Genomic DNA, 24,981 nt, shown 5'->3' with positions numbered 1-24,981 from the left:
ACACACACACACACCAGAGACACACACACACACCAGAGACACACACACACACCAGAGACACACACACACACCAGAGACACACACACACACCAGAGACACACACACACACCAGAGACACACACACACACCAGAGACACACACACACCAGACACACAGACACACACACACACACACACACCAGAGACACACACACACACACACACACCAGAGACACACACACACACACCAGACACACACACACACACCAGACACACACACACACCAGACACACACACACACACACAGAGACACACAGAGACACACACACACACACACACACAGAGACACACACACACAGAGACACATTCAAATAATGAGATCTCAAGTCCGCAGTTCAAACAATAACACAGGCAACCTACCACCTTTTTGGGTATACACCTTAAGGATGGGGCAGGAGAAATGTAGCCAGTCTTTAATTGACCAGCCATGAGAAATCTAAATTAGTTAACCGAGCTATACAGTCTTTGTTCACAATTATGAGTTTAAAAAAACTTATATTTTGGGTTCTGATGGGGATTGACAGTGAGCTCATGAGCCATTTATAAGTTATATTCTTCAAGAATCAAAAATGGGGTATTCATTAATTTTCAAGTCCAAAAATGGATGTAGCAATCGCAGATTTCCACTTTAATGTAGAAATGTAAAGGTCTGGACAATTCTCTGAAGAAAAGCTCCCTCTAATCCTGAAGAGATACTCATACTCGACCCCGTATGTCAAAGCTTCCATTAATGGGTAGTTACGCCATTTTAACTTTAGCCACAGTGGATGCTAGCCTAACCTACCTGTCAATCTTGGCAAAAGCCTAAACCTGTCTTATCCTAAACCCACCTCTCTCTCTTGGCTTTCTCCAGCTTGTCCTTGAGCATGAGCAGCTCCTTATGGAGGGAGAGCTGCTGGCCCTCTGAGTCGTGGAGCTCCTTCCGGAGGCCCTTGAGCTCACTGGTGTGGGAGGCCTCGCGGCGCACCAGCTCCTCCTCGTAGAACAGCACCTTCTTGTCCAGCTCAGACTTCACCTTGGACAGTTCCTGCTGCAGCTCTGGGCTGCTGCTCCCAGCCCCACGCCCGCTACCCTGCTGCTTCACCTGGGGGGAGAAAGACACAGCATTGTTTCTATAGGGGTTTTAATTGTGTTTTTAAATCATGAGTTAGAAATGAGCCTCAAGGAGAGTGGGGGAGGAGGTGGAGAATAACAGGAGTATGTTACAGGGGGAGGAGGTGAAGAATAACAGGAGTATGTTACAGGGGGAGGAGGTGAAGAATAACAGGAGTATGTTACAGGGGGAGGAGTGTGGGAGGAGGAGGTGGAGAATAACAGGAGTATGTTACAGGGGGAGGAGGTGAAGAATAACAGGAGTATGTTACAGGGGGAGGAGGTGGAGAATAACAGGAGTATGTTACAGGGGGAGGAGGTGAAGAATAACAGGAGTATGTTACAGGGGGAGGAGAGTGGGGGAGGAGGTGGAGAATAACAGGAGTATGTTACAGGGGGAGGAGAGTGGGGGGGAGGAGGTGGAGAATAACAGGAGTATGTTACAGTGGGGGAGGAGGTGGAGAATAACAGGAGTATGTTACAGGGGGAGGAGAGTGGGGGAGGAGGTGGAGAATAACAGGAGTATGTTACAGGGGGAGGAGAGTGGGGGAGGAGGTGAAGAATAACAGGAGTATGTTACAGGGGGAGGAGGTGAAGAATAACAGGAGTATGTTACAGGGGGAGGAGGTGAAGAATAACAGGAGTATGTTACAGGGGGAGGAGGTGAAGAATAACAGGAGTATGTTACAGGGGGAGGAGAGTGGGGGAGGAGGTGGAGAATAACAGGAGTATGTTACAGGGGGAGGAGGTGAAGAATAACAGGAGTATGTTACAGGGGAGGAGAGTGTGGAAGAGGAGTATGTTGGAGAATAACAGGAGTATGTTACAGGGGGAGGAGAGTGGGGGAGGAGGTGAAGAATAACAGGAGTATGTTACAGGGGGAGGAGAGTGGGGGAGGAGGTGGAGAATAACAGGAGTATGTTACAGGGGGAGGAGGTGGAGAATAATAGGAGTATGTTAGAGGGGGAGGAGGTGAAGTAAGGGTGACAAGGGTTTAAAAGAGAACAGAAACAGTGAGTGGGGACAAAGGACAAAGGGGGGAAAAATCTACAAAAAGGGGAAAACAAACTGACAGACAGGCTAGTAACCTCACAAAACAGCAAACAAGAACAAGTCTTAAAACATTTCTCTCATTTCTGCTCTTATTATTATAGCCAAGGGACCTTCCAAACCAGCCTCACTGAGAGTCAGCCTGCCCTGGTTTAGAGGAGATGAGAGGGAGAGGAGAGGGGAGGGAGGGAGGGAGGGAGGGAGGAGGGGAGGGAGGGACAGGAGGGACAGGGGAGGAGGGAGGGAGGGAGGGAGGGTAGGGAGGGAGGAGGGAGGGGAGATGAGAGGGGGAGGAGAGATGGAGGGAGGAGGGAGGAGGAGATGTTAGAGGGAGGAGGGAGTGGGGGATGAGAGGGAGGGAGAGGAGATGAGAAGGAGGGAGGTGGAGATGAGAGGGTAGGGAGGGAGGGGAGATGAGAGGGAGGGAGGAGGAGATGAGAGTGGGAGGGAGGGAGGGGAGAGGGGAGGGGAGAGGAGAAAACAGGAGGGAGGAGGGGAGATGAGAGGGAGGGAGGGGAGAGGAGATGAGAGGGAGGGAGGGAGAGGAGATGAGAGGGAGGGAGGGAGGGGAGAGGAGAGGGAGGAGGGAGGGAGGAGAGGGAGAGGGAGGGAGAGGAGAGAGAGGGAGGGAGAGGAGAGGAGAGGGAGGGAGGGAGGGAGGGAGGGAGGGGGGGGGAGGGAGGGAGGGAGGGAGGGAGGGAGGGGGGAGGGAGGGAGGGAGGGAGGGAGGGAGGGAGGGAGGAGGGAGGGAGAGGAGATGAGAGGAGGGAGGGGAGATGAGAGGGAGGGAGGAGGGAGGAGATGAGAGGGAGGGGAGGGAGGGAGATGAGAGGGAGGGAGAGGAGATGAGAAGGGAGGAGAGGAGATGAGAGAGGGAGGGAGGGGAGATGAGAGGGAGGGAGGGGAGATGAGAGGGAGGGAGGGAGGGGAGATGAGAGGGAGGAGAGGAGATGAGAAGGAGGGAGGGGAGATGAGAGGGAGGGAGGGAGAGGAGATGAGAGGGAGGGAGGGAGGGAGGGGGGAGGGAGGGAGGGAGGGAGGGAGGGAGGGAGGGAGGGAGGGAGGGAGGGAGGGAGGGAGGGAGGGAGGGAGGGAGGGAGGGAGGGAGGGAGGGAGGGAGGAGAGGAGATGAGAGGGAGGGAGGGGAGATGAGAGGGAGGGAGGGAGGGAGGAGATGAGAGGGAGGGAGGGAGGGGAGATGAGAGGGAGGGGAGGGAGATGAGAAGGAGGGAGAGGAGATGAGAGGGAGGGAGGGAGGGAGGGAGATGGAGGGAGGGAGGGGAGGGAGAGGAGGGAGGGAGGGAGAGGAGATGAGAGGGAGGGAGGGGAGATGAGAGGGAGGGAGGGAGATGAGAGGAGAGGGGAGGGAGGAGAGGGAGATGAGAGGGAGGGAGGGAGGGAGATGAGAGGGAGGAGGGAGGGGAGATGAGAGGGAGGGAGGGAGAGGAGATGAGAGGGAGGGAGGGAGGAGATGAGAGGGAGGGAGGGGAGAGGAGATGAGAGGGAGGGAGGGAGGGGAGATGAGAGGGAGGGAGGGAGAGAGGAGATGAGAGGGAGGGAGGGGAGAGGAGATGAGAGGGAGGGAGGGGAGGAGGAGATGAGAGGGAGGGAGGGAGGGGAGAGGAGATGAGGGGGAGGGAGAGGAGATGAGAGGGAGGGAGGGAGGGAGGGAGGGAGGGAGGGAGGGAGGGAGAGGGAGGGAGGGAGGGAGGGAGGGAGGGAGGGAGGGAGGGAGGGAGGGAGGGAGAGGGAGGGAGGGGAGGGAGGGAGGGAGAGGGAGAGGAGGGAGGGAGGGAGGGAGGGAGGGAGGAGGGAGGGAGGGAGGGAGGGAGGGAGGGAGGGATGGGAGAGGGAGGAGAGGGAGGGAGGGAGAGGAGATGAGAGGGAGGGAGGGGAGATGAGAGGGAGGGAGGGAGGGGGAGGGAGAGAGGGAGGGAGGGAGATGAGAGGGAGGGAGGGAGGGAGGGAGGAGATGGGAGGGAGGGAGGGAGGGAGATGAGAGGGAGGAGAGGAGATGAGAAGGAGGGAGAGGGAGAAGGAGGGAGAGGAGATGAGAGGGAGGGAGGGAGGGGAGATGAGAGGGAGGGAGGGGAGATGAGAGGGAGGGAGGGGAGAGGAGATGAGAGGGAGGGAGGGAGGGGAGATGAGAGGGAGGGAGAGGAGATGAGAAGGAGGGAGAGGAGATGAGAAGGAGGGAGAGGAGATGAGAGGGAGGGAGGGAGGGGAGATGAGGGAGGGAGGGGAGATGAGAGGGAGGGAGGGAGAGGAGATGAGAGGGAGGGAGGAGGGGAGATGAGAGGGAGGGAGAGGAGATGAGAAGGAGGGAGGGGAGGGGAGATGAGAGGGAGGGAGGGGAGAGGAGATGAGAGGGAGGGAGGGGAGAGGAGATGAGAGGGAGGGAGGGGAGAGGAGATGAGAGGGAGGGAGGGAGGGAGGGGAGAGGAGAGGAGATGGGAGGGAGGGGAGATGAGAGGGAGGGAGAGGAGATGGGAGGGAGGGAGGGAGGGAGGGAGGGAGGGAGGGAGGGAGGGAGGGAGGGAGGGAGGGAGGAGGGAGGGAGGGAGGGATGGAGGGAGGAGGGAGGGAGGGAGGGAGGGAGGGAGGGAGGGAGGGAGGGAGGGAGGGAGGGAGGGGGAGGGAGGGAGAGGAGATGAGAGGGAGGGAGAGGAGAGGAGATGAGAGGGAGGGAGGGGAGATGAGAGGGAGGGGGAGGGAGAGATGAGAGGGAGGGAGGGAGAAGAGATGAGAGGGAGGGAGGGAGGGAGGGAGGGAGGGAGGGAGGGAGGGAGGGAGGGAGGGAGGGAGGGAGGAGGGAGGAGGGAGGGAGGGAGGGAGGGAGAGGAGATGAGAGGGAGGGAGAAGAGATGAGAGGGAGGGAGGGAGGGAGGGAGGGAGGGAGGGAGGGAGGGAGGGAGGGAGGGAGGGAGGGAGGGAGGGAGGGAGGGAGGGAGGGAGGGAGGGAGGGAGGGAGGGAGGGAGGGAGAGGAGATGAGAGGGAGGGAGGGAGAGGAGATGAGAGGGAGGGAGGGAGAGGAGATGAGAGGGAGGGAGGGAGGGAGGGGAGGGAGATGAGAGGGAGGGAGGGAGAGGAGATGAGAGGGAGGAGGGAGGGAGAGGAGATGAGAGGGAGGGAGGGAGAGGAGATGAGAGGGAGGGAGGGAGGGAGAGGAGATGAGAGGGAGGGAGGGAGGAGGAGATGAGAGGGAGGGAGGGAGAGGAGATGAGAGGGAGGGAGAGGAGATGAGAGGGAGGGAGAGGAGATGAGAGGGAGGGAGGGGAGATGAGAGGGAGGGAGGGGAGATGAGAGGGAGGGAGAGGAGATGAGAGGAGAGGAGAGGGAGGGAGGGGAGATGGAGGGAGAAGAGATGAGAGGGAGGGAGGGGAGATGAGAGGAGGGAGGGGAGATGAGAGGGAGGGGGGAGATGAGAGGGAGGGAGGGGAGATGAGAAGGAGGGAGGGGAGATGAGAGGGAGGGAGGGGAGATGAGAGGGAGGGAGGGGAGATGAGAGGGAGGGAGGGGAGATGAGAAGGAGGGAGGGAGGGGAGATGAGAGGGAGGGAGGGGAGATGAGAGGGAGGGAGGGGAGATGAGAGGGAGGGAGGGGGAGATGAGAGGGAGGGAGGGGAGATGAGAGGGAGGGAGGGAGAGACGGGTAGAGGAGGACGGAGAGACGGGTAGAGGAGGACTGAGAGACGGGTAGAGGAGGACGGAGAGACGGGTAGAGGAGGACGGAGAGACGGGTAGAGGAGGACGGAGAGGAGAGACGGGTAGAGGAGGACGGAGAGGAGAGACGGGTAGAGGAGGACGGAGAGGAGAGACGGGTAGAGGAGGACGGAGAGGAGAGACGGGTAGAGGAGGACGGAGAGGAGAGACGGGTAGAGGAGGACGGAGAGGAGAGACGGGTAGAGGAGGACGGAGAGGAGAGACGGGTAGAGGAGGACGGAGAGGAGAGACGGGTAAAGGAGGACGGAGAGGAGAGACGGGTAAAGGAGGACGGAGAGGAGAGACGGGTAGAGGAGGACGGAGAGACGGGTAGAGGAGGACGGAGAGACGGGTAGAGGAGGACGGAGAGACGGGTAGAGGAGGACGGAGAGACGGGTAGAGGAGGACGGAGAGACGGGTAGAGGAGGACGGAGAGACGGGTAGAGGAGGACGAGAGACAGGTAGAGGAGGACGGAGAGGGGAGACGGGTAGAGGAGGACGAGAGACAGGTAGAGGAGGACGGAGAGGGGAGACGGGTAGAGGAGGACGAGAGAGAGATGGCGAGAGAAGGATGGAGAGGAGACCGGTAGAGGATGGCGAGAGAAGGATGGAGAGGAGACCGGTAGAGGATGGCGAGAGAAGGATGGAGAGGAGACCGGTAGAGGATGGCGAGAGAAGGATGGAGAGGAGACCGGTAGAGGATGGCGAGAGAAGGATGGAGAGGAGACCGGTAGAGGATGGCGAGAGAAGGATGGAGAGGAGACCGGTAGAGGATGGCGAGAGAAGGATGGAGAGGAGACCGGTAGAGGATGGCGAGAGAAGGATGGAGAGGAGACCAGTAGAGGATGGCGAGAGGAGGATGGAGACAGAGGAGGATGGAAAGGGGAAGGGAACGAGAACTGGAAGATCAGTAGGAAAGTAGTGTGTGACCTCTAACCTTGAGGGTCTCAAGCTCCATCTCCAGCTGTTTAGAATAGACTTCGCTGTGGTCGCGCAGCTTTCGCTCCTTAGACGCCTCTGCCTTGGCATCCTCCAACTGGGCCTCCAACTAACAAACACAGGCAGACAAAGCAGAGGTCAACATCACACACACTAAAGTTTCATATCCCTTTACCAGGATAGATTTACCCATACATAGAACACGTATGGGTAAATATATCATCTATGAACATTTGAACATCTTGGCCATGTTCTGTTATAATCTCCACCCGGCACCACCAGAAGAGGACTGGCCACCCCACATAGCCTGGTTCCTCTCTAGGTTTCTTTCCTAGGATCTGGCCTTTCTAGGGAGTTTTTCCTAGCCAACGTTCTTCTACATCTGCATTGCTTGCTGTTTGGGGTTTTAGGCTGGGTTTCTGTACAGCACTTTGTGACATCAGCTGATGTAAGAAGGACTTTATAAATAAACTTGATTGATTAATTCTCACTCTGAAACACAGTTATTCATTAGCATGCATTGTGTCAATATGTGCATTACCATTATGCATACCAGTATTGCATATATGAATTAACAGTGAGGAGATAACATTGGCTTATCACCCTGCCATCATTGACCCCCTCTCTTCCTTTACTAGAGTCCCCATCCCTGGCCCCATGAACTTCAGCTGGGGTCACCAACAACCATCTGGACCCTGTTAGCGCTTAGCGTTTAGCTTTGGGGTCACTGACAACCATCTGGACCCTGTTAGCGCTTAGCTCTGGGGTCACAAACAACCATCTGGACCCTGTTAGCGCTTAGCTCTGGGGTCACAAACAAGCATCTGGACCCTGTTAGCACTTAGCGTTTAGCTCCGGGGTCACCAACAAGTATCTGGACCCTGTTAGCGCTTAGCTCTGGGGTCACCAACAAGCATCTGGACCCTGTTAGCACTTAGCGTTTAGCTCCGGGGTCACCAACAAGTATCTGGACCCTGTTAGCGCTTAGCTCTGGGGTCACCAACAAGCATCTGGTCCCTGTTAGCGCTTAACTCTGGGGTCACCAAAAAGCATCTGGACCCAGTTAGCGCTTAGCATTTAGCTGGGGTCGCCAACAACCATCTGGAGCTTGTTAGCACTTAGCATTTAGCTCTGGGGAAGGATAGAGGATCTCAATAGTCTCAAGTGGCCTCCATTCGTGTTCAACTGCCTAGCAACAATGCAGACAACACCAGACAGGCGAGGCCCTCGAGGGAATACTGGCATTCAAATTGAGAAATGAATAAATAGATAACAAGAGAAGTTGTTCTGTGCTTTCTGAATGCCAGGAGAAGCCATAGCACCAGAAGTGGTTGTGTTGAGGTTGAAAGTCTGGAATCGTTATACATAGTAGACACACTCATATAGGCAGACACACACACTGAAATGTAATACAGATATGGCATTCGTCACAGAAAGCTAAAGTAGCTAAACGTCGCTAACACACTGCCACTTTGTCTCCAGCTTTGACAGCCCCTGACAGCTAACTTCATTCACGAGTGTTAGCAAGCTAAATGTTAGCAAGTTGAGTGTTCTACACAGCTGAGTGTTCTACACAGCTGAGTATAACCAAGCAATGTGTTAGTTAGCTAAATATTAGCAAGCTAAGTGGTTAGTTAGCAAGATAAATGCTAGCACGTTACGTGTTAGCATTAGCGAGCTACGCTCTGCTAGACAACTTTTACAACTCGCCTCCTTGCGGGCCTTCTCAGTCTTGCGGATGTCCTGACGCATGGCGTCCACCTTCTGCACAGCAGCGTCCATCTCCTCCTCCTTGTCGCGGAGCTGGCGTGAGAGGCGTTGCTTGGTGGAACGCAGCTCAGCCATGCGCTCGCTCAGCTCAGAGAACTCCTGTAGGGCCAGCTTCCGCTGGCTGTGGGCCTCCTTCAGCTCCTTGGTCTGGGACTTGAGGCGCTCCAGGGACTCCACCAGTTGCTGTTGGTGGTGATATGAGGGAAGGGGGAGAGAGTAGATGAGGGAAGGGGGAGAGAGTAGATGAGGGAAGGGGGAGAGAGTAGATGAGGGAAGGGGGAGAGAGTAGATGAGGGAAGGGGGAGAGAGTAGATGAGGGAAGGGGGAGAGAGTAGATGAGGGAAGGGGGAGAGAGTAGATGAGGGAAGGGGGAGAGAGTAGATGAGGGAAGGGGGAGAGAGGAGATGAGGGAAGGGGGAGAGAGTAGATGAGGGAAGGGGGAGAGAGTAGATGAGGGAAGGGGGAGAGAGTAGATGAGGGAAGGAGGGAGGGGGAGAGAGTAGATGAGGGAGGAGGGAGAGAGTAGATGAGGGAGGAGGGAGAGAGTAGATGAGGGAGGAGGGAGAGAGTAGATGAGGGAGGAGGGAGAGAGTAGATGAGGGAGGAAGGAGAGAGTAGATGAGGGAGGGGGGAGAGAGTAGATGAGGGAGTGGGGAAAGGAGGGTAGGTGAGAGAGGGGTGGAGAGAGAGTAGATGAGGGAGGGGGAAAGGGAGGGGGAGAGAGAGGGGAGAGTGGATGAGGGAGGGGGAGAGAGAGAGGGGGAGAGAGAGAGGGGGAGAGAGAGAGGGGGGAGAGAGAGGGGGAGAGAGAGAGGGGGAGAGAGAGAGGGGGGAGAGAGAGAGGGGGAGAGAGAGGGGGAGAGAGAGGGGGTAGGCGAGATAGGCGTGATAAGAGAGAGAAAGGAGACGAGGGAGGGAGGGAGGGAGGAGACGAGGGGAGGGAGGGAGGGAGGGGAGGAGACGAGGGAGGGAGGGAGGAGACGAGGGGAGGGAGGGAGGAGGAGACGAGGGGAGGGAGGGAGGGAGGGAGGAGACGAGGGGAGGGAGGGAGGGAGGGAGGAGACGAGGGGAGGGAGGGAGGGAGGGAGGAGACGAGGGGAGGGAGGGAGGAGACGAGGGGAGGGAGGGAGGGAGGGAGGAAGGGAGGGGAGGGAGGGAGGAGACGAGGAGGGAGGGAGGGAGGGAGGAGACGAGGGGAGGGAGGGAAGGAGGAGACGAGGGGAGGGAGGGAGGGAGGAGGAGAGGGGAGGGAGGGAGGAGACGAGGGGAGGGAGGGAGGGAGGGAGGGAGGAGGGGAGGGAGGGAGGAGGAGGGAGGGAGGGAGGGAGGAGGAAGGGGAGGGAGGGAGGGAGGAAGACGAGGGGAGGGAGGGAGGGAGGAAGACGAGGGGGGAGGGAGGGAGGGAGGAAGACGAGGGGAGGGAGGGAGGGAGGAGGAAGACGAGGGGAGGGAGGAAGGAAGACGAGGGAGGGAGGAAGGAAGACGAGGGGAGGGAGGGAGGAGGGAGGGAGGGAGGAGGAAGACGAGGGGAGGGAGGAAGGAAGACGAGGGAGGGAGGAAGGAAGACGAGGGGAGGGGAGGAAGAGAGAGGGGAGGGAGGAAGGAAGACGAGGGGAGGGAGGAAGGAAGACGAGGGGAGGGAGGAAGGAAGACGAGGAGGAGGGAGGAAGGAAGACGAGGGAGGGAGGAAGGAAGACGAGGGGAGGGAGGAAGGAAGACGAGGGGGGGAGGGAGGAAGGAAGAAGAGGGGAGGGGAGGAGGAAGACGAGGAAGGAAGACGAGGGGAGGGAGGGAGGGAGAAGGAAGACGAGGGGAGGGAGGGAGGGAGGAAGGAAGACGAGGGGAGGGAGGGGGAGGAAGGAAGACGAGGGGAGGGAGGGAGGGGAGGAAGGAAGACGAGGGGAGGAGGGAGGAAGGAAGACGAGGGGAGGGAGGGAGGGAGGAAGGAAGACGAGGGGAGGGAGGGAGGAAGGAAGACGAGGGGAGGGAGGGAGGGAGGAAGGAAGACGAGGGGAGGGAGGGAGGGAGGAAGGAAGACGAGGGGAGGGAGGGAGGGAGGAAGGAAGACGAGGGGAGGGAGGGAGGGAGGAAGGAAGACGAGGGGAGGGAGGGAGGGAGGAAGGAAGACGAGGGGAGGGAGGGAGGGAGGAAGGAAGACGAGGGGAGGGAGGGAGGAGGAAGGAAGACGAGGGGAGGGAGGGAGGGAGGAAGGAAACGAGGGGAGGGAGGGAGGGAGGAAGGAAGACGAGGGGAGGGAGGGAGGGAGGAAGGAAGACGAGGGGAGGGAGGGAGGGAGGAAGGAAGACGAGGGGAGGGAGGGAGGGAGGAAGGAAGACGAGGGGAGGGAGGGAGGGAGGAAGGAAGACGAGGGGAGGGAGGGAGGGAGGAAGGAAGACGAGGGGAGGGAGGGAGGGAGGAAGGAAGACGAGGGGAGGGAGGGAGGAAGGAAGACGGGGGGGAGGGAGGGAGGAAGGAAGACGAGGGGAGGGAGGGAGGGAGGAAGGAAGACGAGGGGAGGGAGGGAGGAAGGAAGACGAGGGGAGGGAGGGAGGAAGGAAGACGAGGGGAGGGAGGGAGGAAGGAAGACGAGGGGAGGGAGGGAGGAAGGAAGACGAGGGGAGGGAGGGAGGAAGGAAGACGAGGGGAGGGAGGGAGGAAGGAAGACGACGAGGGGAGGGAGGGAGGAAGGAAGACGAGGGGAGGGAGGGAGGAAGGAAGACGAGGGGAGGGAGGGAGGAAGGAAGACGAGGGGAGGGAGGGAGGAAGGAAGACGAGGGGAGGGAGGGAGGAAGGAAGACGAGGGGAGGGAGGGAGGAAGGAAGACGAGGGGAGGGAGGGAGGAAGGAAGACGAGGGGAGGGAGGGAGGAAGGAAGACGAGGGGAGGGAGGGAGGAAGGAAGACGAGGGGAGGGAGGGAGGAAGGAAGACGAGGGGAGGGAGGGAGGAAGGAAGACGAGGGGAGGGAGGGAGGAAGGAAGACGAGGGGAGGGAGGGAGGAAGGAAGACGAGGGGAGGGAGGGAGGAAGGAAGACGAGGGGAGGGAGGGAGGAAGGAAGACGAGGATAGGGAGGGAGGAAGGAAGACGAGGGGAGGGAGGAGGAAGGAAGACGAGGGGAGGGAGGGAGGAAGGAAGACGAGGGGAGGGAGGGAGGAAGGAAGACGAGGGGAGGGAGGGAGGAAGGAAGACGAGGGGAGGGAGGGAGGAAGACGAGGGGAGGGAGGGAGGAAGACGAGGGGAGGGAGGGAGGAAGACGAGGGGAGGGAGGGAGGAAGACGAGGGAGGAAGGAGACGAGGGAGGAAGGAGACGAGGGAAACAGGAGGGGAGTGGAGGAAAGAGGGGAGTGGAGGAAAGAGGGGAGGGAGGAAGGAGGGGAGGGAGGAAGGAGGGGAGGGAGGAAGGAGGGGAGGGAGGAAGGAGGGGAGGGAGGAAGGAAGGAGGAGAAAGAAAATAGAAGACATCAGTAAACTACCAATTCTAATCTTGACTTCCACTATACATGTACACACAGAAAATTAGCCACAATCAATTGTATCACACATTAAAAAAAAAGAGGAAATTCTACCCTTTTCAACATTGAATACATTATCTCCAGCACCACCCCAACGTGTGAAAGTTATGGGTTTCTATGGCCGTGTCCGAGAGCATCCACCTTGATGCATTGTGGGTAAATGGTGACCGACTGACTGCTCTACAAATAATAATGAGCAGTTATTTATGACACAAGGTGATTTGTATCAGTCAAACAAGCCCTTTGTTGTGAAGTAAACAAGATACAAGACAAGTATTTCTGATGACATCATCCGGGCTGATGACATCATCTGGTGTGCATCATGAGATTTGAACAACTACGAGCAGGCAACGGTTTTGAATAGTCAACTAAACACAAACACTATCCCAGGGTAAAGGGAAGAGGATGGGGGTCAAATAGTTTTGCTAATGGAATTAGACAGAAATGTGGTGTTTCTGTCCAGAACCCTGACTCCAGCTAATCCAAGACATGATGGAATTAATCACAAGGAAAAAGGTCCCAGTGTTTACACACCGTGGTGATCCAATGATCTGAGGATATTAGGTTAGGCTGTGTGTGTGTGTGTGTATGTGTGTGTTTAAGCCTAATGCGTCATGAATGATAAAATGAGACCTGACACAGAGAGGCGACCTCTATGCAGTGAATAGACAACGGTGAACTAACATTGGTCCTTGAGAGTAACAGTGTGCCCTGTGAATCATGTCAGCTCTAGTTATGCATTCACCTGACTGAATACAACCCTACGTCGTATTCACTAGACACCAAACAGAAGGAAGCGGACCAGAACGGGAAAGGACTGCCAGAACTTGTCCAATAACAAATGCTTGCTTTCATTTTCCTTTGCAAAATAGGGGGGTGGGGGTTTTACCTTGTGGATCTCCTCCTTCTCCTGTCTCAGGGCTTTAACCTGTTTGTCCAGGGCCTTCAGCTTGGAGGAGGAGCTCTCGTAGTCCTGGCGCAGAGTCACCGCCTCCTCTAGCTGGTGCTCCAGCCTATCAGAGTCTGAGTGGGGACGAGAAGGAGAGGGACTTCCTGGTTAGTGGGATGGTGAAAAGTACTTGGTGCTGCGCTAGAACAGCCCCAAAAGTGCAAACTGTGTGTTCGACCCAGGCCTGGTTTTAATGATCTGTGTGTTCAACTCAGGCCTGGTTTAAATTATTGGTGTGTTTGAATCATACCTGGTTTAAATGCCCAGACAGTATTTGACCTGTGTGTTCAACTCAGGCCTGGAGTAAATGCCCAGACAGTGTTGGGTTGCCAGACGAGCAGACTAGTGGCGCGTTGCCAGATTGGGTTGCACAGAGAGCACTGACCTGCCAGTTTCTTCTTGAGCCGGTCAATCTCCTCGTTGAGCTTCTTCATCTCCTTGTCCCGGCCCAGGGTGCTGGCCCCGCGCCCCGGCCCGTGGAGAGACTGCACTGCTTGAGTGGACTCTGGAGGGGCCAAAAGGGGCAACACACAGGTTAAAGGTCAGGGGTTATGTCCACATTTACACTCAGGGTCACAGAGGTTGTTTATGTGTCTCTTTGTCATCTACCACCCCCTAGCTCACCCTGCAGCTTGCGGTTCAGCTCCTGCTTCTCCTGCTCCAGTCGGCGGATCCTCCTCTCAAAGGCTTCCACTTCCAGCCCCCCCTCCTGGTCCGGGGGAACCCCCTCTTCTCCTCCCCCATCCTGGGAGCTCCCATCAGACAGGCCGGCCCTGTTGACGCTGCCGCGGTCCGAGAAGCAGCTGTCCGTGGTGTAGGTGAAGCCTACGAAGGGCAGATGTTGCCCGGTGAAGCCGCTGTGTGTGACTGGAGGAGCGATGTCCTGTGGGGGGGAGAAAGACACGGAGAACGCCAAGAAGGGGGCATCAGCGAGTGGAACAGCCAAACAGACCGAGAAAACAGCCATGTAAAATGTGTACAACAGTAAACACCAGTTGGCTCTGGGCTGTTCAACTGAGGAACTGGATGGCCCAAACAATTCAGTTTTTTATTCTTCCCTTCTAATCAGAGACCTACGACTTCAGGTGGAGTATCAGTTATATTGATTAGTCTATTACTATCTGTTAAAAAAGTAAAACCAGGTCGTGTTCGCCAGCTAGCTGTTTTCTAGTTAGCTGATAGCTTTTTTTCTTCTAATTAGTGCTGGTTTCCAGCTAACGTTAGCTAGCCAGCTGGTTTCCAGCTAACGTTAGCTAGCCAGCTGGTTTCCAGCTAACGTTAGCTAGCCAGCTGGTTTACAGCTAACGTTAGCTAGCCAGCTGGTTTACAGCTAACATTAGCTAGCCAGCTGGTTTCCAGCTAACGTTAGCTAGCCAGCTGGTTTCCAGCTAACGTTAGCTAGCCAGCTGGTTTCCAGCTAACGTTAGCTAGCCAGCTGGTTTCCAGCTAACGTTAGCTAGCCAGCTGGTTTCCAGCTAACGTTAGCTAGCCAGCTGGTTTCCAGCTAACGTTAGCTAGCCAGCTGGTTTCCAGCTAACGTTAGCTAGCCAGCTGGTATACAGCTAACATTAGCTAGCCAGCTGGTTTACAGCTAACGTTAGCTAGCCAGCTGGTTTACAGCTAACGTTAGCTAGCCAGCTGGTTTACAGCTAACATTAGCTAGCCAGCTGGTTTACAGCTAACATTAGCTAGCCAGCTGGTTTACAGCTAACAATAGCTAGCCAGCTGGTTTACAGTTAACATTAGCTAGTCAGCTCCTTTCCCCTACACCCACCGGGTTTTTAAGAATATCGTCGTCCACGTCAAAGTTGGAGGTGTCAGATGGGGAGCTGACGTCGGGGATGTAGGGCGCCTCAGTGGAGCGGATGTGTTCCCAGTCGATGCCGGCGAAGAAGGGGTGATCCTTGAAGTCGCCGATGCCATTCTGGCCCAGGCGACGCTCGCGGCCGCAGATTAGGCGCGAGATCAGGTCCTTGGCGTCCTCCGACACGTCACAGATGTTTGAGGGGAACTGGAAACGCTCCTGTGAGAGAGAAGGGTGGAGAGAGGGAGGAGACGAAGGGGATGAGAATTTGATATATTTTTTTAAGTACCTTTATTGGGTCATTAGCACACATACAAACATCACATTTCCCCCCTAACACACACACACCAGCAGAATAATCAGGAAGCGGGGATGGGAGAGAGAGGGGGAGAGACGGGAGGGGGAGAGACGAGAGGGGGAGAGACGGGAGGGGAGAGACGAGAGGGGAGAGACGAGAGGGGGAGAGAGAGAGGGGGAGAGACGAGAGGGGAGAGACGAGAGGGGAGAGGCGAGAGGGGGAGAGACGAGAGGGGGAGAGACGAGAGGAGGAGAGACGGAGAGGGGGAGAGGGGGAGAGACGAGAGGGGAGAGACGAGAGGGGAGAGACGAGAGGGGAGAGACGAGAGGGGAGAGACGAGAGGGGAGAGACGAGAGGGGAGAGACGAGAGGGGGAGAGACGAGAGGGGAGAGACGAGAGCGGGAGAACGAGAGCGGGGAGACGAGAGCGGAGAGACGAGAGCGGGAGAGACGAGAGCGGGAGAGAGACGGGAGAGAGACGAGGAGAGACGAGAGCGAGGGGGAGAGACGAGAGCGAGAGGGGAGAGACGAAGCGAGAGGGGGAGAGACGAGGAGCGAGAGGGGGAGACAGAGCGAGAGAGAGGGAGAACGAGAGCGAGAGGGGAGAGACGGGAGCGAGAGGGGGAGAGACGGGAGCGAGAGGGGAGAGAGACGGGAGCGAGAGGGGAGAGACGGGAGCGAGAGGGGGAGAGACGGGAGCGAGAGGGGAGAGACGGGGAGCGGGAGGGGGCGGGAAGACGGGAGCGGGAGAGACGGGAGCGGGAGAGACGGAGAGCGAGAAGGGGAAGAGACGGGAGCGAGAGGGGGAGAGACGGGAGCGAGAGGGGGAGAGACGGGAGCGAGAGGGGGAAGAGACGGGAGCGAGAGGGGGAAGAGACGGGAGCGAGAGGGGGAAGAGACGGGAGCGAGAGGGGGAGAGACGGGAGCGAGAGGGGGAGAGACGGGAGCGAGAGAAAGACGGGGGTTTGACAGAGACGGGCTATTAAGAAGTAATAGATGAGAATGAGAGAACGTGTTCGATAAGGCATGACAAGCACCAGTTTAGATACTGACAGAGACTATGATGAAAATAGTTGTTAGAAAGTAGGCTAGTGTTTCAGGAACTAGACCCTTGAGAAGGAGCATTGACCTGGATAGCTTCAGGAAATAATCACACCGTGTAGGTGGCCAACTTGTTAATAAAACACCCCTGTACCTACACCACCAAACAATCACAAACTTTTGGAACAGGCAACACAAGTCTACCAGCGTACAACGACATTCTAGACGATTCTGTCCTTCCAACTCTGCGGCAACGGTTTGGGTAAGGCCCTTTCCTGTTTCAGCATGACATTGCCCATATGCACAAAGTGAGGTCCACACAGAACTGGTTTGTCGAGATCGGTGTGGAAGAATTTGACTGGCCTGCACAGAACCCTGACCTCAACCCCATCGAACACCTTTGGGTTGAATTGTAACACTGACTGCGAGCCAGACCTAATCGCCCAACATCAGTGCCCGACCTCACGAATGCGGTTATGGCTGAATGGAAGCAAGTCCCTGCAGCAATTTTAAAAATGTTTTTATTTATTTATTTATTTACATGTAACCTTTATTTAACTAGGCAAGTCAGTTAAAAGAACAAGCTCTTAATTACAATGACGGCCTAGGAACAGTGGGTTAACTGCCTTGTTCAGGGGCAGAGCGACAGATTTTTACCTTGCCAGCTCGGGGATTCAAACCTTTCGGTTACTGGCCCAACGCTCTAACCACTAGGCTACCTGCCGCCCCAATGTTACAACATCTAGTGTAAAGCCTTCCCAGAAAAGTGGAGGCTGTTATAGCAGCAATGTTCCAACATCTAGTGGAAAGCCTTCCCAGAAAAGTGGAGGCTGTTATAGCAGAAAACGGGGGACCAACTCCATATTAATGCTCATGACATTGAAATGAGATGTTCGACGAGCAGGTGTCCACATACTTGTGGTCATGTAGTGTACCTTGAAGTAAACAATCCAATAAATATTATCAACTATTTCAACCGATTAATAATCCAAAAGTTTGTTATATTTAATAAGTGTAGCATATAATTAACTGTGAAATACTGTACATTTGGACGCAAACAATCAATAAATCATGAAACAAAATCATTAATTATTCAAATGTTTGGAATATTTAGCACTTATTGCTAGCCCATGGATTTGGTATAGGCTAGCTCTTCTGGTCGTTTTGAGTCTGAATATCGCTGTCATTTTGCAGAGCATTCCTTCTTTTGACATGCATAATAGATTATATCCATATTGCTTGTTACCAAGGCAGTTTGGATACTGATGACACACAAGCTAAATTTCCTACATCTACATTGTTGCAAGCTAGGCACTAGGGACCCCTGGCTTTGTTCTGCCTCAGAGGTACACTACATGCTTGTCCCTACACCCGGACATAAGATCCCTATCCACACCTGTGGCTAGTGGCGCTCTCCCAATTCTCTTGCATGACATCCTATCCTTGTTTGCTTTCCTTAATGACTACTGTTTTCATGAATGGACGCTAATCGAAATGGTAGACTTTTAAGACTCGTTTTCCACTTTCCCTCGCAACGTTGTCACCACAACCTAAAATCCTTCCACCTAAATGCCCACCGGTTTCCTCAAGTTTATACCTCGTGGTTCATGATCTTGCCGTAGGTCTCCACCAGGGACTCTGCATAGAAGGGCGTCTCCCCGTAGAGCATCTCGTACATACAGACCCCTAGGGACCACCAGTCACACTCTGGACCGTACTTGCCCATGCCGTCCTCCATGGCCTGCAGGATCTCAGGGGAAATGTAGTCCGGAGTGCCTACAGCCACAGATGACTGGACCTGGAAGAGTGAGGTTAGGAACTACAAATGAGAGGGTTGAAGTAAAGTGGACTCAGAGAAACATTTTACGTGGTGCATGTAAAAAAAAAAAAAACGGTCCAAATCATATCGTATTTGTCACATGCGTGGTAAACAACAGGTGTAGACTAACAGTGAAATGCTTACTTACGGGCCCTTCCCAACAATGCAGAGAGAGAAAGAGAAATAGTAGAAAGTATATTTCTGTTTTGAAAATAATAACACAAGGAAAACATAGAAAAATAATAACTGACATAAGGTGTGCGTGTGTGTGTTTTCATAATAAGAGTATTAACTTATTTTAAAAAACGATTGAGTTTGTTTTGAAATTATTTAAAATAATATTTGAACCCGGGTCTGGGCCATAGTGAATCTTGCTATACTCCCCCCTTAGGCCTTCAATCACATCAAATTCCAACGGTTGGGCTACACATTTGACTAAAACCCCTGAACCTCCATACATCTGACAAATCACCTTGAACCTCAGGTCAATTTCTGCCTCAGACAAATTTCATTTTCTTTCACACAAACAGCTGAGTAGTACAAAGGGGCTCTGTGGTAGAATCTCGATGAAAAACAAATGAAAAATTTGCACGAGAGCAGAAAAAGGAGCTGACCCATAATGTTATTTCATAAAACAGTGTGAAACCTCTTAATTCACACTATAAAAACCATTAGGATCCACGAGAGCCCTTGAATAAGTCCCAAATGGCACTCTATTCTCTTGACCAGGGCTGCCCAACCCTCTTCCTAGAGATCTACTGTCCTGTAGGTTCAGCCCAACCCTCTTCCTGGAGATCTACTGTCCTGTAGGTTCAGTCCAACCCTCTTCCTGGAGATCTACTGTCCTGTAGGTTCAGTCCAACCCTCTTCCTGGAGATCTACTGTCCTGTAGGTTTTCAGTCCAACCCTCTTCCTGGAGATCTACTGTCCTGTAGGTTCAGTCCAACCCTCTTCCTGGAGATCTACTGTCCTGTAGGTTCAGTCCAACCCTCTTCCTGGAGATCTACTGTCCTGTAGGTTCAGTCCAACCCTAATTTAGCATATCTGATTCAGCTAGTTAAGATCTTGTTGAGCAGCTAATTAGTAGCATCAGGTGTGTTAAATTAGGGTCGGACTGAAAACCCAGAGGACAGTAGATCTACGGGAAAAGGGTTGGGCAGCCCTGCTCTAGATAGGGCTCTGGTCAAAAGTAGTGCACTACGTTACCCATAGGGCTCTGGTCAAAAGTAGTGCACTACGTTACCCATAGGGCTCTGGTCAAAAGTAGCGAACTATGGGTAACGTAGTGCACTACTTTTGACCAGAGCCCTATGGGTAACGTAGTGCACTACTTTTGACCAGAGCCCTATGGGTAACGTAGTGCACTGTAGCAAATGGGCTGTCCCAAATGTCACCCTTTCTTTACATTTTACACCCTCTGCATTCCAAGAGCATATCATGTCGTTGACTTTCCTTTTCATTTACAGTAGTGCAATAAGGATGGGGGTACATTTTTAGCTATGTTTTTAAGAGGGAGCTGGAGTAAAACAGATTAAGCCTCCCACTTGGCTCCTTTGAGATGATAAGTTGGTGTCGAAGACATGGCCTGGACTGTCCTTAATCTTTGTGTAAGAAGTTTATATCACAGACTAAAGAAATATAGTCAATGCTGATTACAAATCTAAATGTTACTTCACAACTAAACCCTAATTGAACATATTTATTTTTGTCATTTAATCAGGGTCTGTGAAAAGGCCACAGTGAATCAAATAGTTTTATCATCAACAGCCCCCTACGAGACTGAACTCTGATTATATAGCCATCATTGTTATTTTAATCGACCAAAACTGGATAATGATGATAACGATAGCTGTTGTGTTGTGTAATCTGTTCTGTGGACATGTCCTCGTTATTGCGCGTTGGTTTAAAGCTGCTGCTGCTGGTGGTTGAAATTGCCCTAGATGCTGATCCGGTTAAGTTTTTCATCTTCCCCACTAAGAGTTAAGGTTAGGATTGGGGCAGGATATTTGTTCCTAGTGGAAACTTCACCACCAGAGCGCGGGCCGTTGTATGAATGTTGGTTTTTACTTCTGCTAGTCACTCCCTTTACTGTTGTTCAGTTCCTTGTTGTACGGATAGAATAAGAATATTCAAATCTCAAGTCATTGCATTTCTACAGTTGTATGAATTTACTCTAAGTCACTCATCATTAACCTGAGTAAAGTGTGGGAGAGCCTATTATTGGCCACTGACTGACACTGCATCCCAAATGGCAGCTTATTCCCTATATAGTGTACTACTTTGGACCAGAGCCATATGGGTCCTGGCTAAAAGAGGTGTACTAGAGAATTGGGTGCCACGTCCGTTATTTTAGCGGTTGCGACAAACAGAGAGGGTCTCTGTTTTCATTCTACAAATGTGGCTCTAAATCTAGAGGTAGGAGCTACTAGCTATTATGACCCTATTTCTGAAAAGTTAAGGCTCGTGCATTTAAAATAAAAATAAATTGTTTCCCTCTGCAATGCTCACCGGCCGCGTAGGAAATGTTACAAGGGACTGTGACAAAACCACAATCAAAAGCAATGCAGATGTTCTCCCACACAAACGATTGTTAGGCCTTCCTGGTGAGCTTACCTGACGTTTTCCTGAACTTTCCAAAAGTTTTCTGATGCATTTCAGATACATACTGATGCAACCACAAATTTGTAAAACTTTCACATAGGCTACTCATATTTTCTTATTAGCCTTTATGAACATAAAAACTTGGTGCAGTTTACCCAACAACCAGGTAAAAAAAAAACATTTATATTACAATATAAAGTGCCTTCAGAAAGTATTCATACCCCTTGATTCTATATTTTGTTGTGTTCCAGCCTGAATTCAAAATGGATTAAATATATTTTTCACCCATCTACAAACAATATCCCACAATACCGCATAATGACATCACAATACCCCATAATGACATCACAATATCCCACAATGAAAACATGTTTAGACATTTTATCACATTTATTGAAAATGAAATCTAGAAATATCTATTTTACATAAGTATTGACACCGCTGAATCAATACATGTTCGAATCTCCTTTGGCAGCGATTACAGCTGTGAGTCTTTCTGGGTAAGTCTAAAGAGCTTTCCACACCTGGATTGTACAACATTTGCCCATTATTCTTTAAGCTCTGTCAAGTTGGTTGTTGATTATTGCTAGACAGCCATTTTCCAGTTTTGCGATAGATTTTCAAGCCGATTTAAGTCAAAACAGAAACTAGGCCATTTTTTTTTTTTACCTTTATTTAACTAGGCAAGATCAGTTAAGAACAAATTCTTATTTTCAATGACGGCCTAGGAACAGTGGGTTAACTGCCTGTTCAGGGGCAGAACGACAGATTTGTACCTTGTCAGCTCAGGGGTTTGAACTTGCAACCTTCCGGTTACTAGTCCAACGCTCTAACCACTAGGCTACGCTGCCGCCCCATTCGGGAACATCTTAGGTTATTGTCCTGCTGAAAGGTGAATTTACTGTTTCTCTACATCAACAACAAAAAAACTCCCTAGTCCTTGCCGATGACAAGCATACCCATAACATGATGCAGTCACTACCATGCTTTAAAATATTAAGTGTGGCCGTCAGTGATGATGTTTTTCCCCCCAAACATAACGCTTTCTTTTCAGGACATAAAGTTAATTTCTATGTAATATATTTGCAGTTTTAACTTATTGCAAACAGAATGCATTTTTTAAATTAACATTTTTACTCTGTACAGGCTTCCTTCTTTTCACTCTGTCATTTAGGTTAGTATTGTGGAGCAACTACGATGTTGATCCATCCACAGTTTTCTCCCATCACAGCCATTAAACTCTATAAATGGTTTAAAGTCAATATTGGCCTCGTAGTGTAATCCCTGAGCGGTTTCCTTCCTCTCCGGCAACTGAGTTAGGAAGGACACATGTATCTTTGTAGTGACTGGGTGTATTGATACACCATCCAAAGTGTAATGAATAACTTCACCATGCTCAAAGGGATATTCAATGTCTGCCTCTTGTTTTTGACCCATCTACCAATAGGCGCCCTTCTTTGCGAGGCATTGGAAAATCTCCTCGGTCTGTGGTTGAATCTGTGTTTGAAATTCACTACTTGACTGAGGGACCTTACAGATACTATAACTGTATGTGTGAGGTACAGATGAGGAAGTCATTCACAAATCATGTTAAACACCATTATTGCACACAGAGTGAGTCCATGAGTCATTGCAACCTTGTATGTCATTTGTTAGGCAAATCTTTACTCCTGAACTTATTTAGGCCTGCCATAACAAAAAATACTTATATGAAAATAAAAAAATGTTTAAAAAATAAATAAATAAAAAATCTACATTACTGAGTGACAAAAAAAATAGCAATTTAATAAAAATTTTAATTCATGCTGTAAGATCAAAAAGTGGAAAAAGTCAATGGGTGTGAATACATTCTGAAGGCACTGTAGGTAAAACCACTTTTGGCAAAACAGTGATCAGATATAGGCTTGTACCATGTTGATAGATTATTCTAAATATTATTGTAATAGTAGGCCTACCTGCACAATAACCTCATATTCCATGGGGTTACTGACCACCATTGAATTAATAACAAGAAGTATTGATTATTTGGCCTTCGGGAGAAGCAAAAATAGCCATGGGAAGGGGTGCTGTAGATCAATTTAAATACATTTGCAAAATGTATATATTTACTCCTATCTGTAGATAAATACATTAAATCATTGAAAGGAATAATGATGACCAATAGCTGTGGGTTGTGTTTTATCACGACTAGTGCATGTTGGACTACAGTTGAGGAGCCAATTGGGCAGCAGGCCTGGTAAATATCAAACCCCTGATTGTTGAGTCGTGTCTGTCAGTGAACAGCAGGCAGCAGCTATAAGGCCTTTCGCAATATTTCAAAATACTATTGCTGTAAAAACAGTTTGTAAAGCAAATAGCTAGTCTAATCTGTCGGTGTCAGTGTAGCCTGTAATTTTGGTAATTTGTGTGGTATAAAATAATACACATTTTGAAAAGGACATTTTTCTCAGAACCACAAATAAGATGATAGAAACATGCAGCACTATTATACAGGTGTTTTTCCCCAACAAATTAATATTTGTGGCGTGTCTGGGCTGTGGGGCGTGTCTGGGCTGTGGGTCGTGTCTGGGGCGTGGTCTGTGGGGTCTTGTGTGGGTCTGGGGCGTGTGGGTTCTTGTGTGGGTCTGGGGCGTGGGGGTCTGGGGTGTGGTGGATGTGGTGGGATTGGTGCGTGGGGGGTCTGGGGTGTGGTGGGTTCGGTGCGTGGGGGTCTGGGGTGTGGTGGCTTCGGTGCGTGGGGGGGGTCTGGGGTGTGGTGGCCGGTGCGTGGGGGGTCTGGGGTGTGGTGGGTTCGGTGCGTGGGGGGGTCTGGGGTGTGGTGGGTTCGGTGCGTGGGGGTGTGGTGGGTTCGGTGCGTGGGGGTGTGGTGGGTTCGGTGCGTGGGGGGTCTGGTGCGTGGGGGTTTGGGGTGTGGTGGGCTTGGTGCGTGGGGGTTTGGGATGTGGTGGGTGTGGTGCGTGGGGGGTCTGGTGCGTGGGGGGTCTGTGTTGCTCACCGTGCCGTCCTGCATCATTTTCAGGCAGGAGCCAAAGTCGGCCAGACGGATATGACCCTTCATGTCTAACAGCACGTTGTCTGGTTTGATATCTCTGGAGGGAGAGAGAGACAGAGCGAGCGAGACAGAGAGAGCGAGCGAGCGAGCCAGAGAGAGAGAGAGAGCGAGCGAGCCAGAGAGAGAGAGAGAGAGAGAGCGAGCGAGCCAGAGAGAGAGAGAGAGAGCGAGCCAGAGAGAGAGAGAGAGAGAGCCAGAGAGAGAGAGCGAGCCAGAGAGAGAGAGAGCGAGCGAGCCAGAGAGAGAGAGAGAGCGAGCCAGAGAGAGAGAGCGAGCGAGCGAGCCAGAGAGAGAGAGAGAGAGCGAGCGAGCCAGAGAGAGAGCGAGAGAGGGCGAGCCAGAGAGAGAGCGAGAGAGAGAGAGAGCCAGAGAGAGAGAGAGCGAGCCAGAGAGAGAGCGAGCCAGAGAGAGAGCGAGCCAGAGAGAGAGAGCGGGCGAGCGAGACAGAGAGAGAGAGCGGGCGAGCGAGACAGAGAGAGAGAGCGGGCGAGCGAGACAGAGAGAGAGAGCGGGCGAGCGAGACAGAGAGAGAGAGCGGGCGAGCGAGACAGAGAGAGAGAGCGGGCGAGCGAGACAGAGAGAGAGAGCGGGCGAGCGAGACAGAGAGAGAGAGCGGGCGAGCGAGACAGAGAGAGAGAGCGGGCGAGCGAGACAGAGAGAGAGAGCGGGCGAGCGAGACAGAGAGAGAGAGAGAGCGGGCGAGCGAGACAGAGAGAGAGAGAGAGCGGGCGAGCGAGACAGAGAGAGAGAGAGCGGGCGAGCGAGACAGAGAGAGAGAGAGCGGGCGAGCGAGACAGAGAGAGAGAGAGAGCGGGCGAGCGAGACAGAGAGAGAGAGAGAGCGGGCGAGCGAGACAGAGAGAGAGAGCGGGCGAGCGAGACAGAGAGAGAGAGCGGGCGAGCGAGACAGAGAGAGAGAGAGCGGGCGAGCGAGAGAGAGAGAGAGAGCGGGCGAGAGAGAGAGAGAGAGCGGGCGAGACAGAGAGAGAGAGCGGGCGAGACAGAGAGAGAGAGCGGGCGAGAGAGAGAGAGAGAGCGGGCGAGACAGAGAGAGAGAGCGGGCGAGACAGAGAGAGAGAGCGGGCGAGACAGAGAGAGAGAGCGGGCGAGACAGAGAGAGAGAGCGGGCGAGACAGAGAGAGAGCGGGCGAGACAGAGAGAGAGCGGGCGAGACAGAGAGAGAGCGGGCGAGACAGAGAGAGAGAGAGCGAGCGAGACAGAGAGACGAGAGAGAGAGCGAGAGCGAGCGAGACAGAGAGAGCGAGAGCGAGCGAGACAGAGAGAGCGAGAGCGAGAGCGAGAGCGAGAGCGAGCGAGA

The 24,981-nt window shown here is 53.1% G+C and overlaps 1 protein-coding gene across 4 annotated transcripts in view; it reads right to left on the bottom strand.

The window, feature by feature from the left end:
• The window catches only part of LOC118371879 (serine/threonine-protein kinase MRCK beta-like), a 156,474-nt gene that overhangs the window by 57,394 nt on the left and 74,099 nt on the right, over positions 1–24,981 (bottom strand). For all 4 annotated transcript variants that reach the window (XM_052471339.1, XM_052471340.1, XM_052471341.1 and 1 more), the window contains exons 6-14: positions 23,608–23,701; positions 17,790–17,990; positions 14,825–15,073; positions 13,675–13,933; positions 13,436–13,555; positions 12,991–13,124; positions 8,532–8,774; positions 6,820–6,930; positions 869–1,122 (exon numbers count right to left, since the gene is read on the bottom strand). In XM_052471339.1, coding sequence (XP_052327299.1) covers positions 869–1,122; positions 6,820–6,930; positions 8,532–8,774; positions 12,991–13,124; positions 13,436–13,555; positions 13,675–13,933; positions 14,825–15,073; positions 17,790–17,990; positions 23,608–23,701 — 1,665 coding nt within the window. The remainder of the gene's footprint in view (positions 1–868; positions 1,123–6,819; positions 6,931–8,531; positions 8,775–12,990; positions 13,125–13,435; positions 13,556–13,674; positions 13,934–14,824; positions 15,074–17,789; positions 17,991–23,607; positions 23,702–24,981) is intronic.

The sequence above is a fragment of the Oncorhynchus keta genome, chromosome 19, assembly GCF_023373465.1.
Source record: "Oncorhynchus keta strain PuntledgeMale-10-30-2019 chromosome 19, Oket_V2, whole genome shotgun sequence".
Classification (NCBI taxonomy): Eukaryota; Metazoa; Chordata; class Actinopteri; order Salmoniformes; family Salmonidae; genus Oncorhynchus; species Oncorhynchus keta.
Note: the sequence above shows the minus strand (reverse complement) of the source record. Positions and strands in the feature narration are given on the sequence as shown.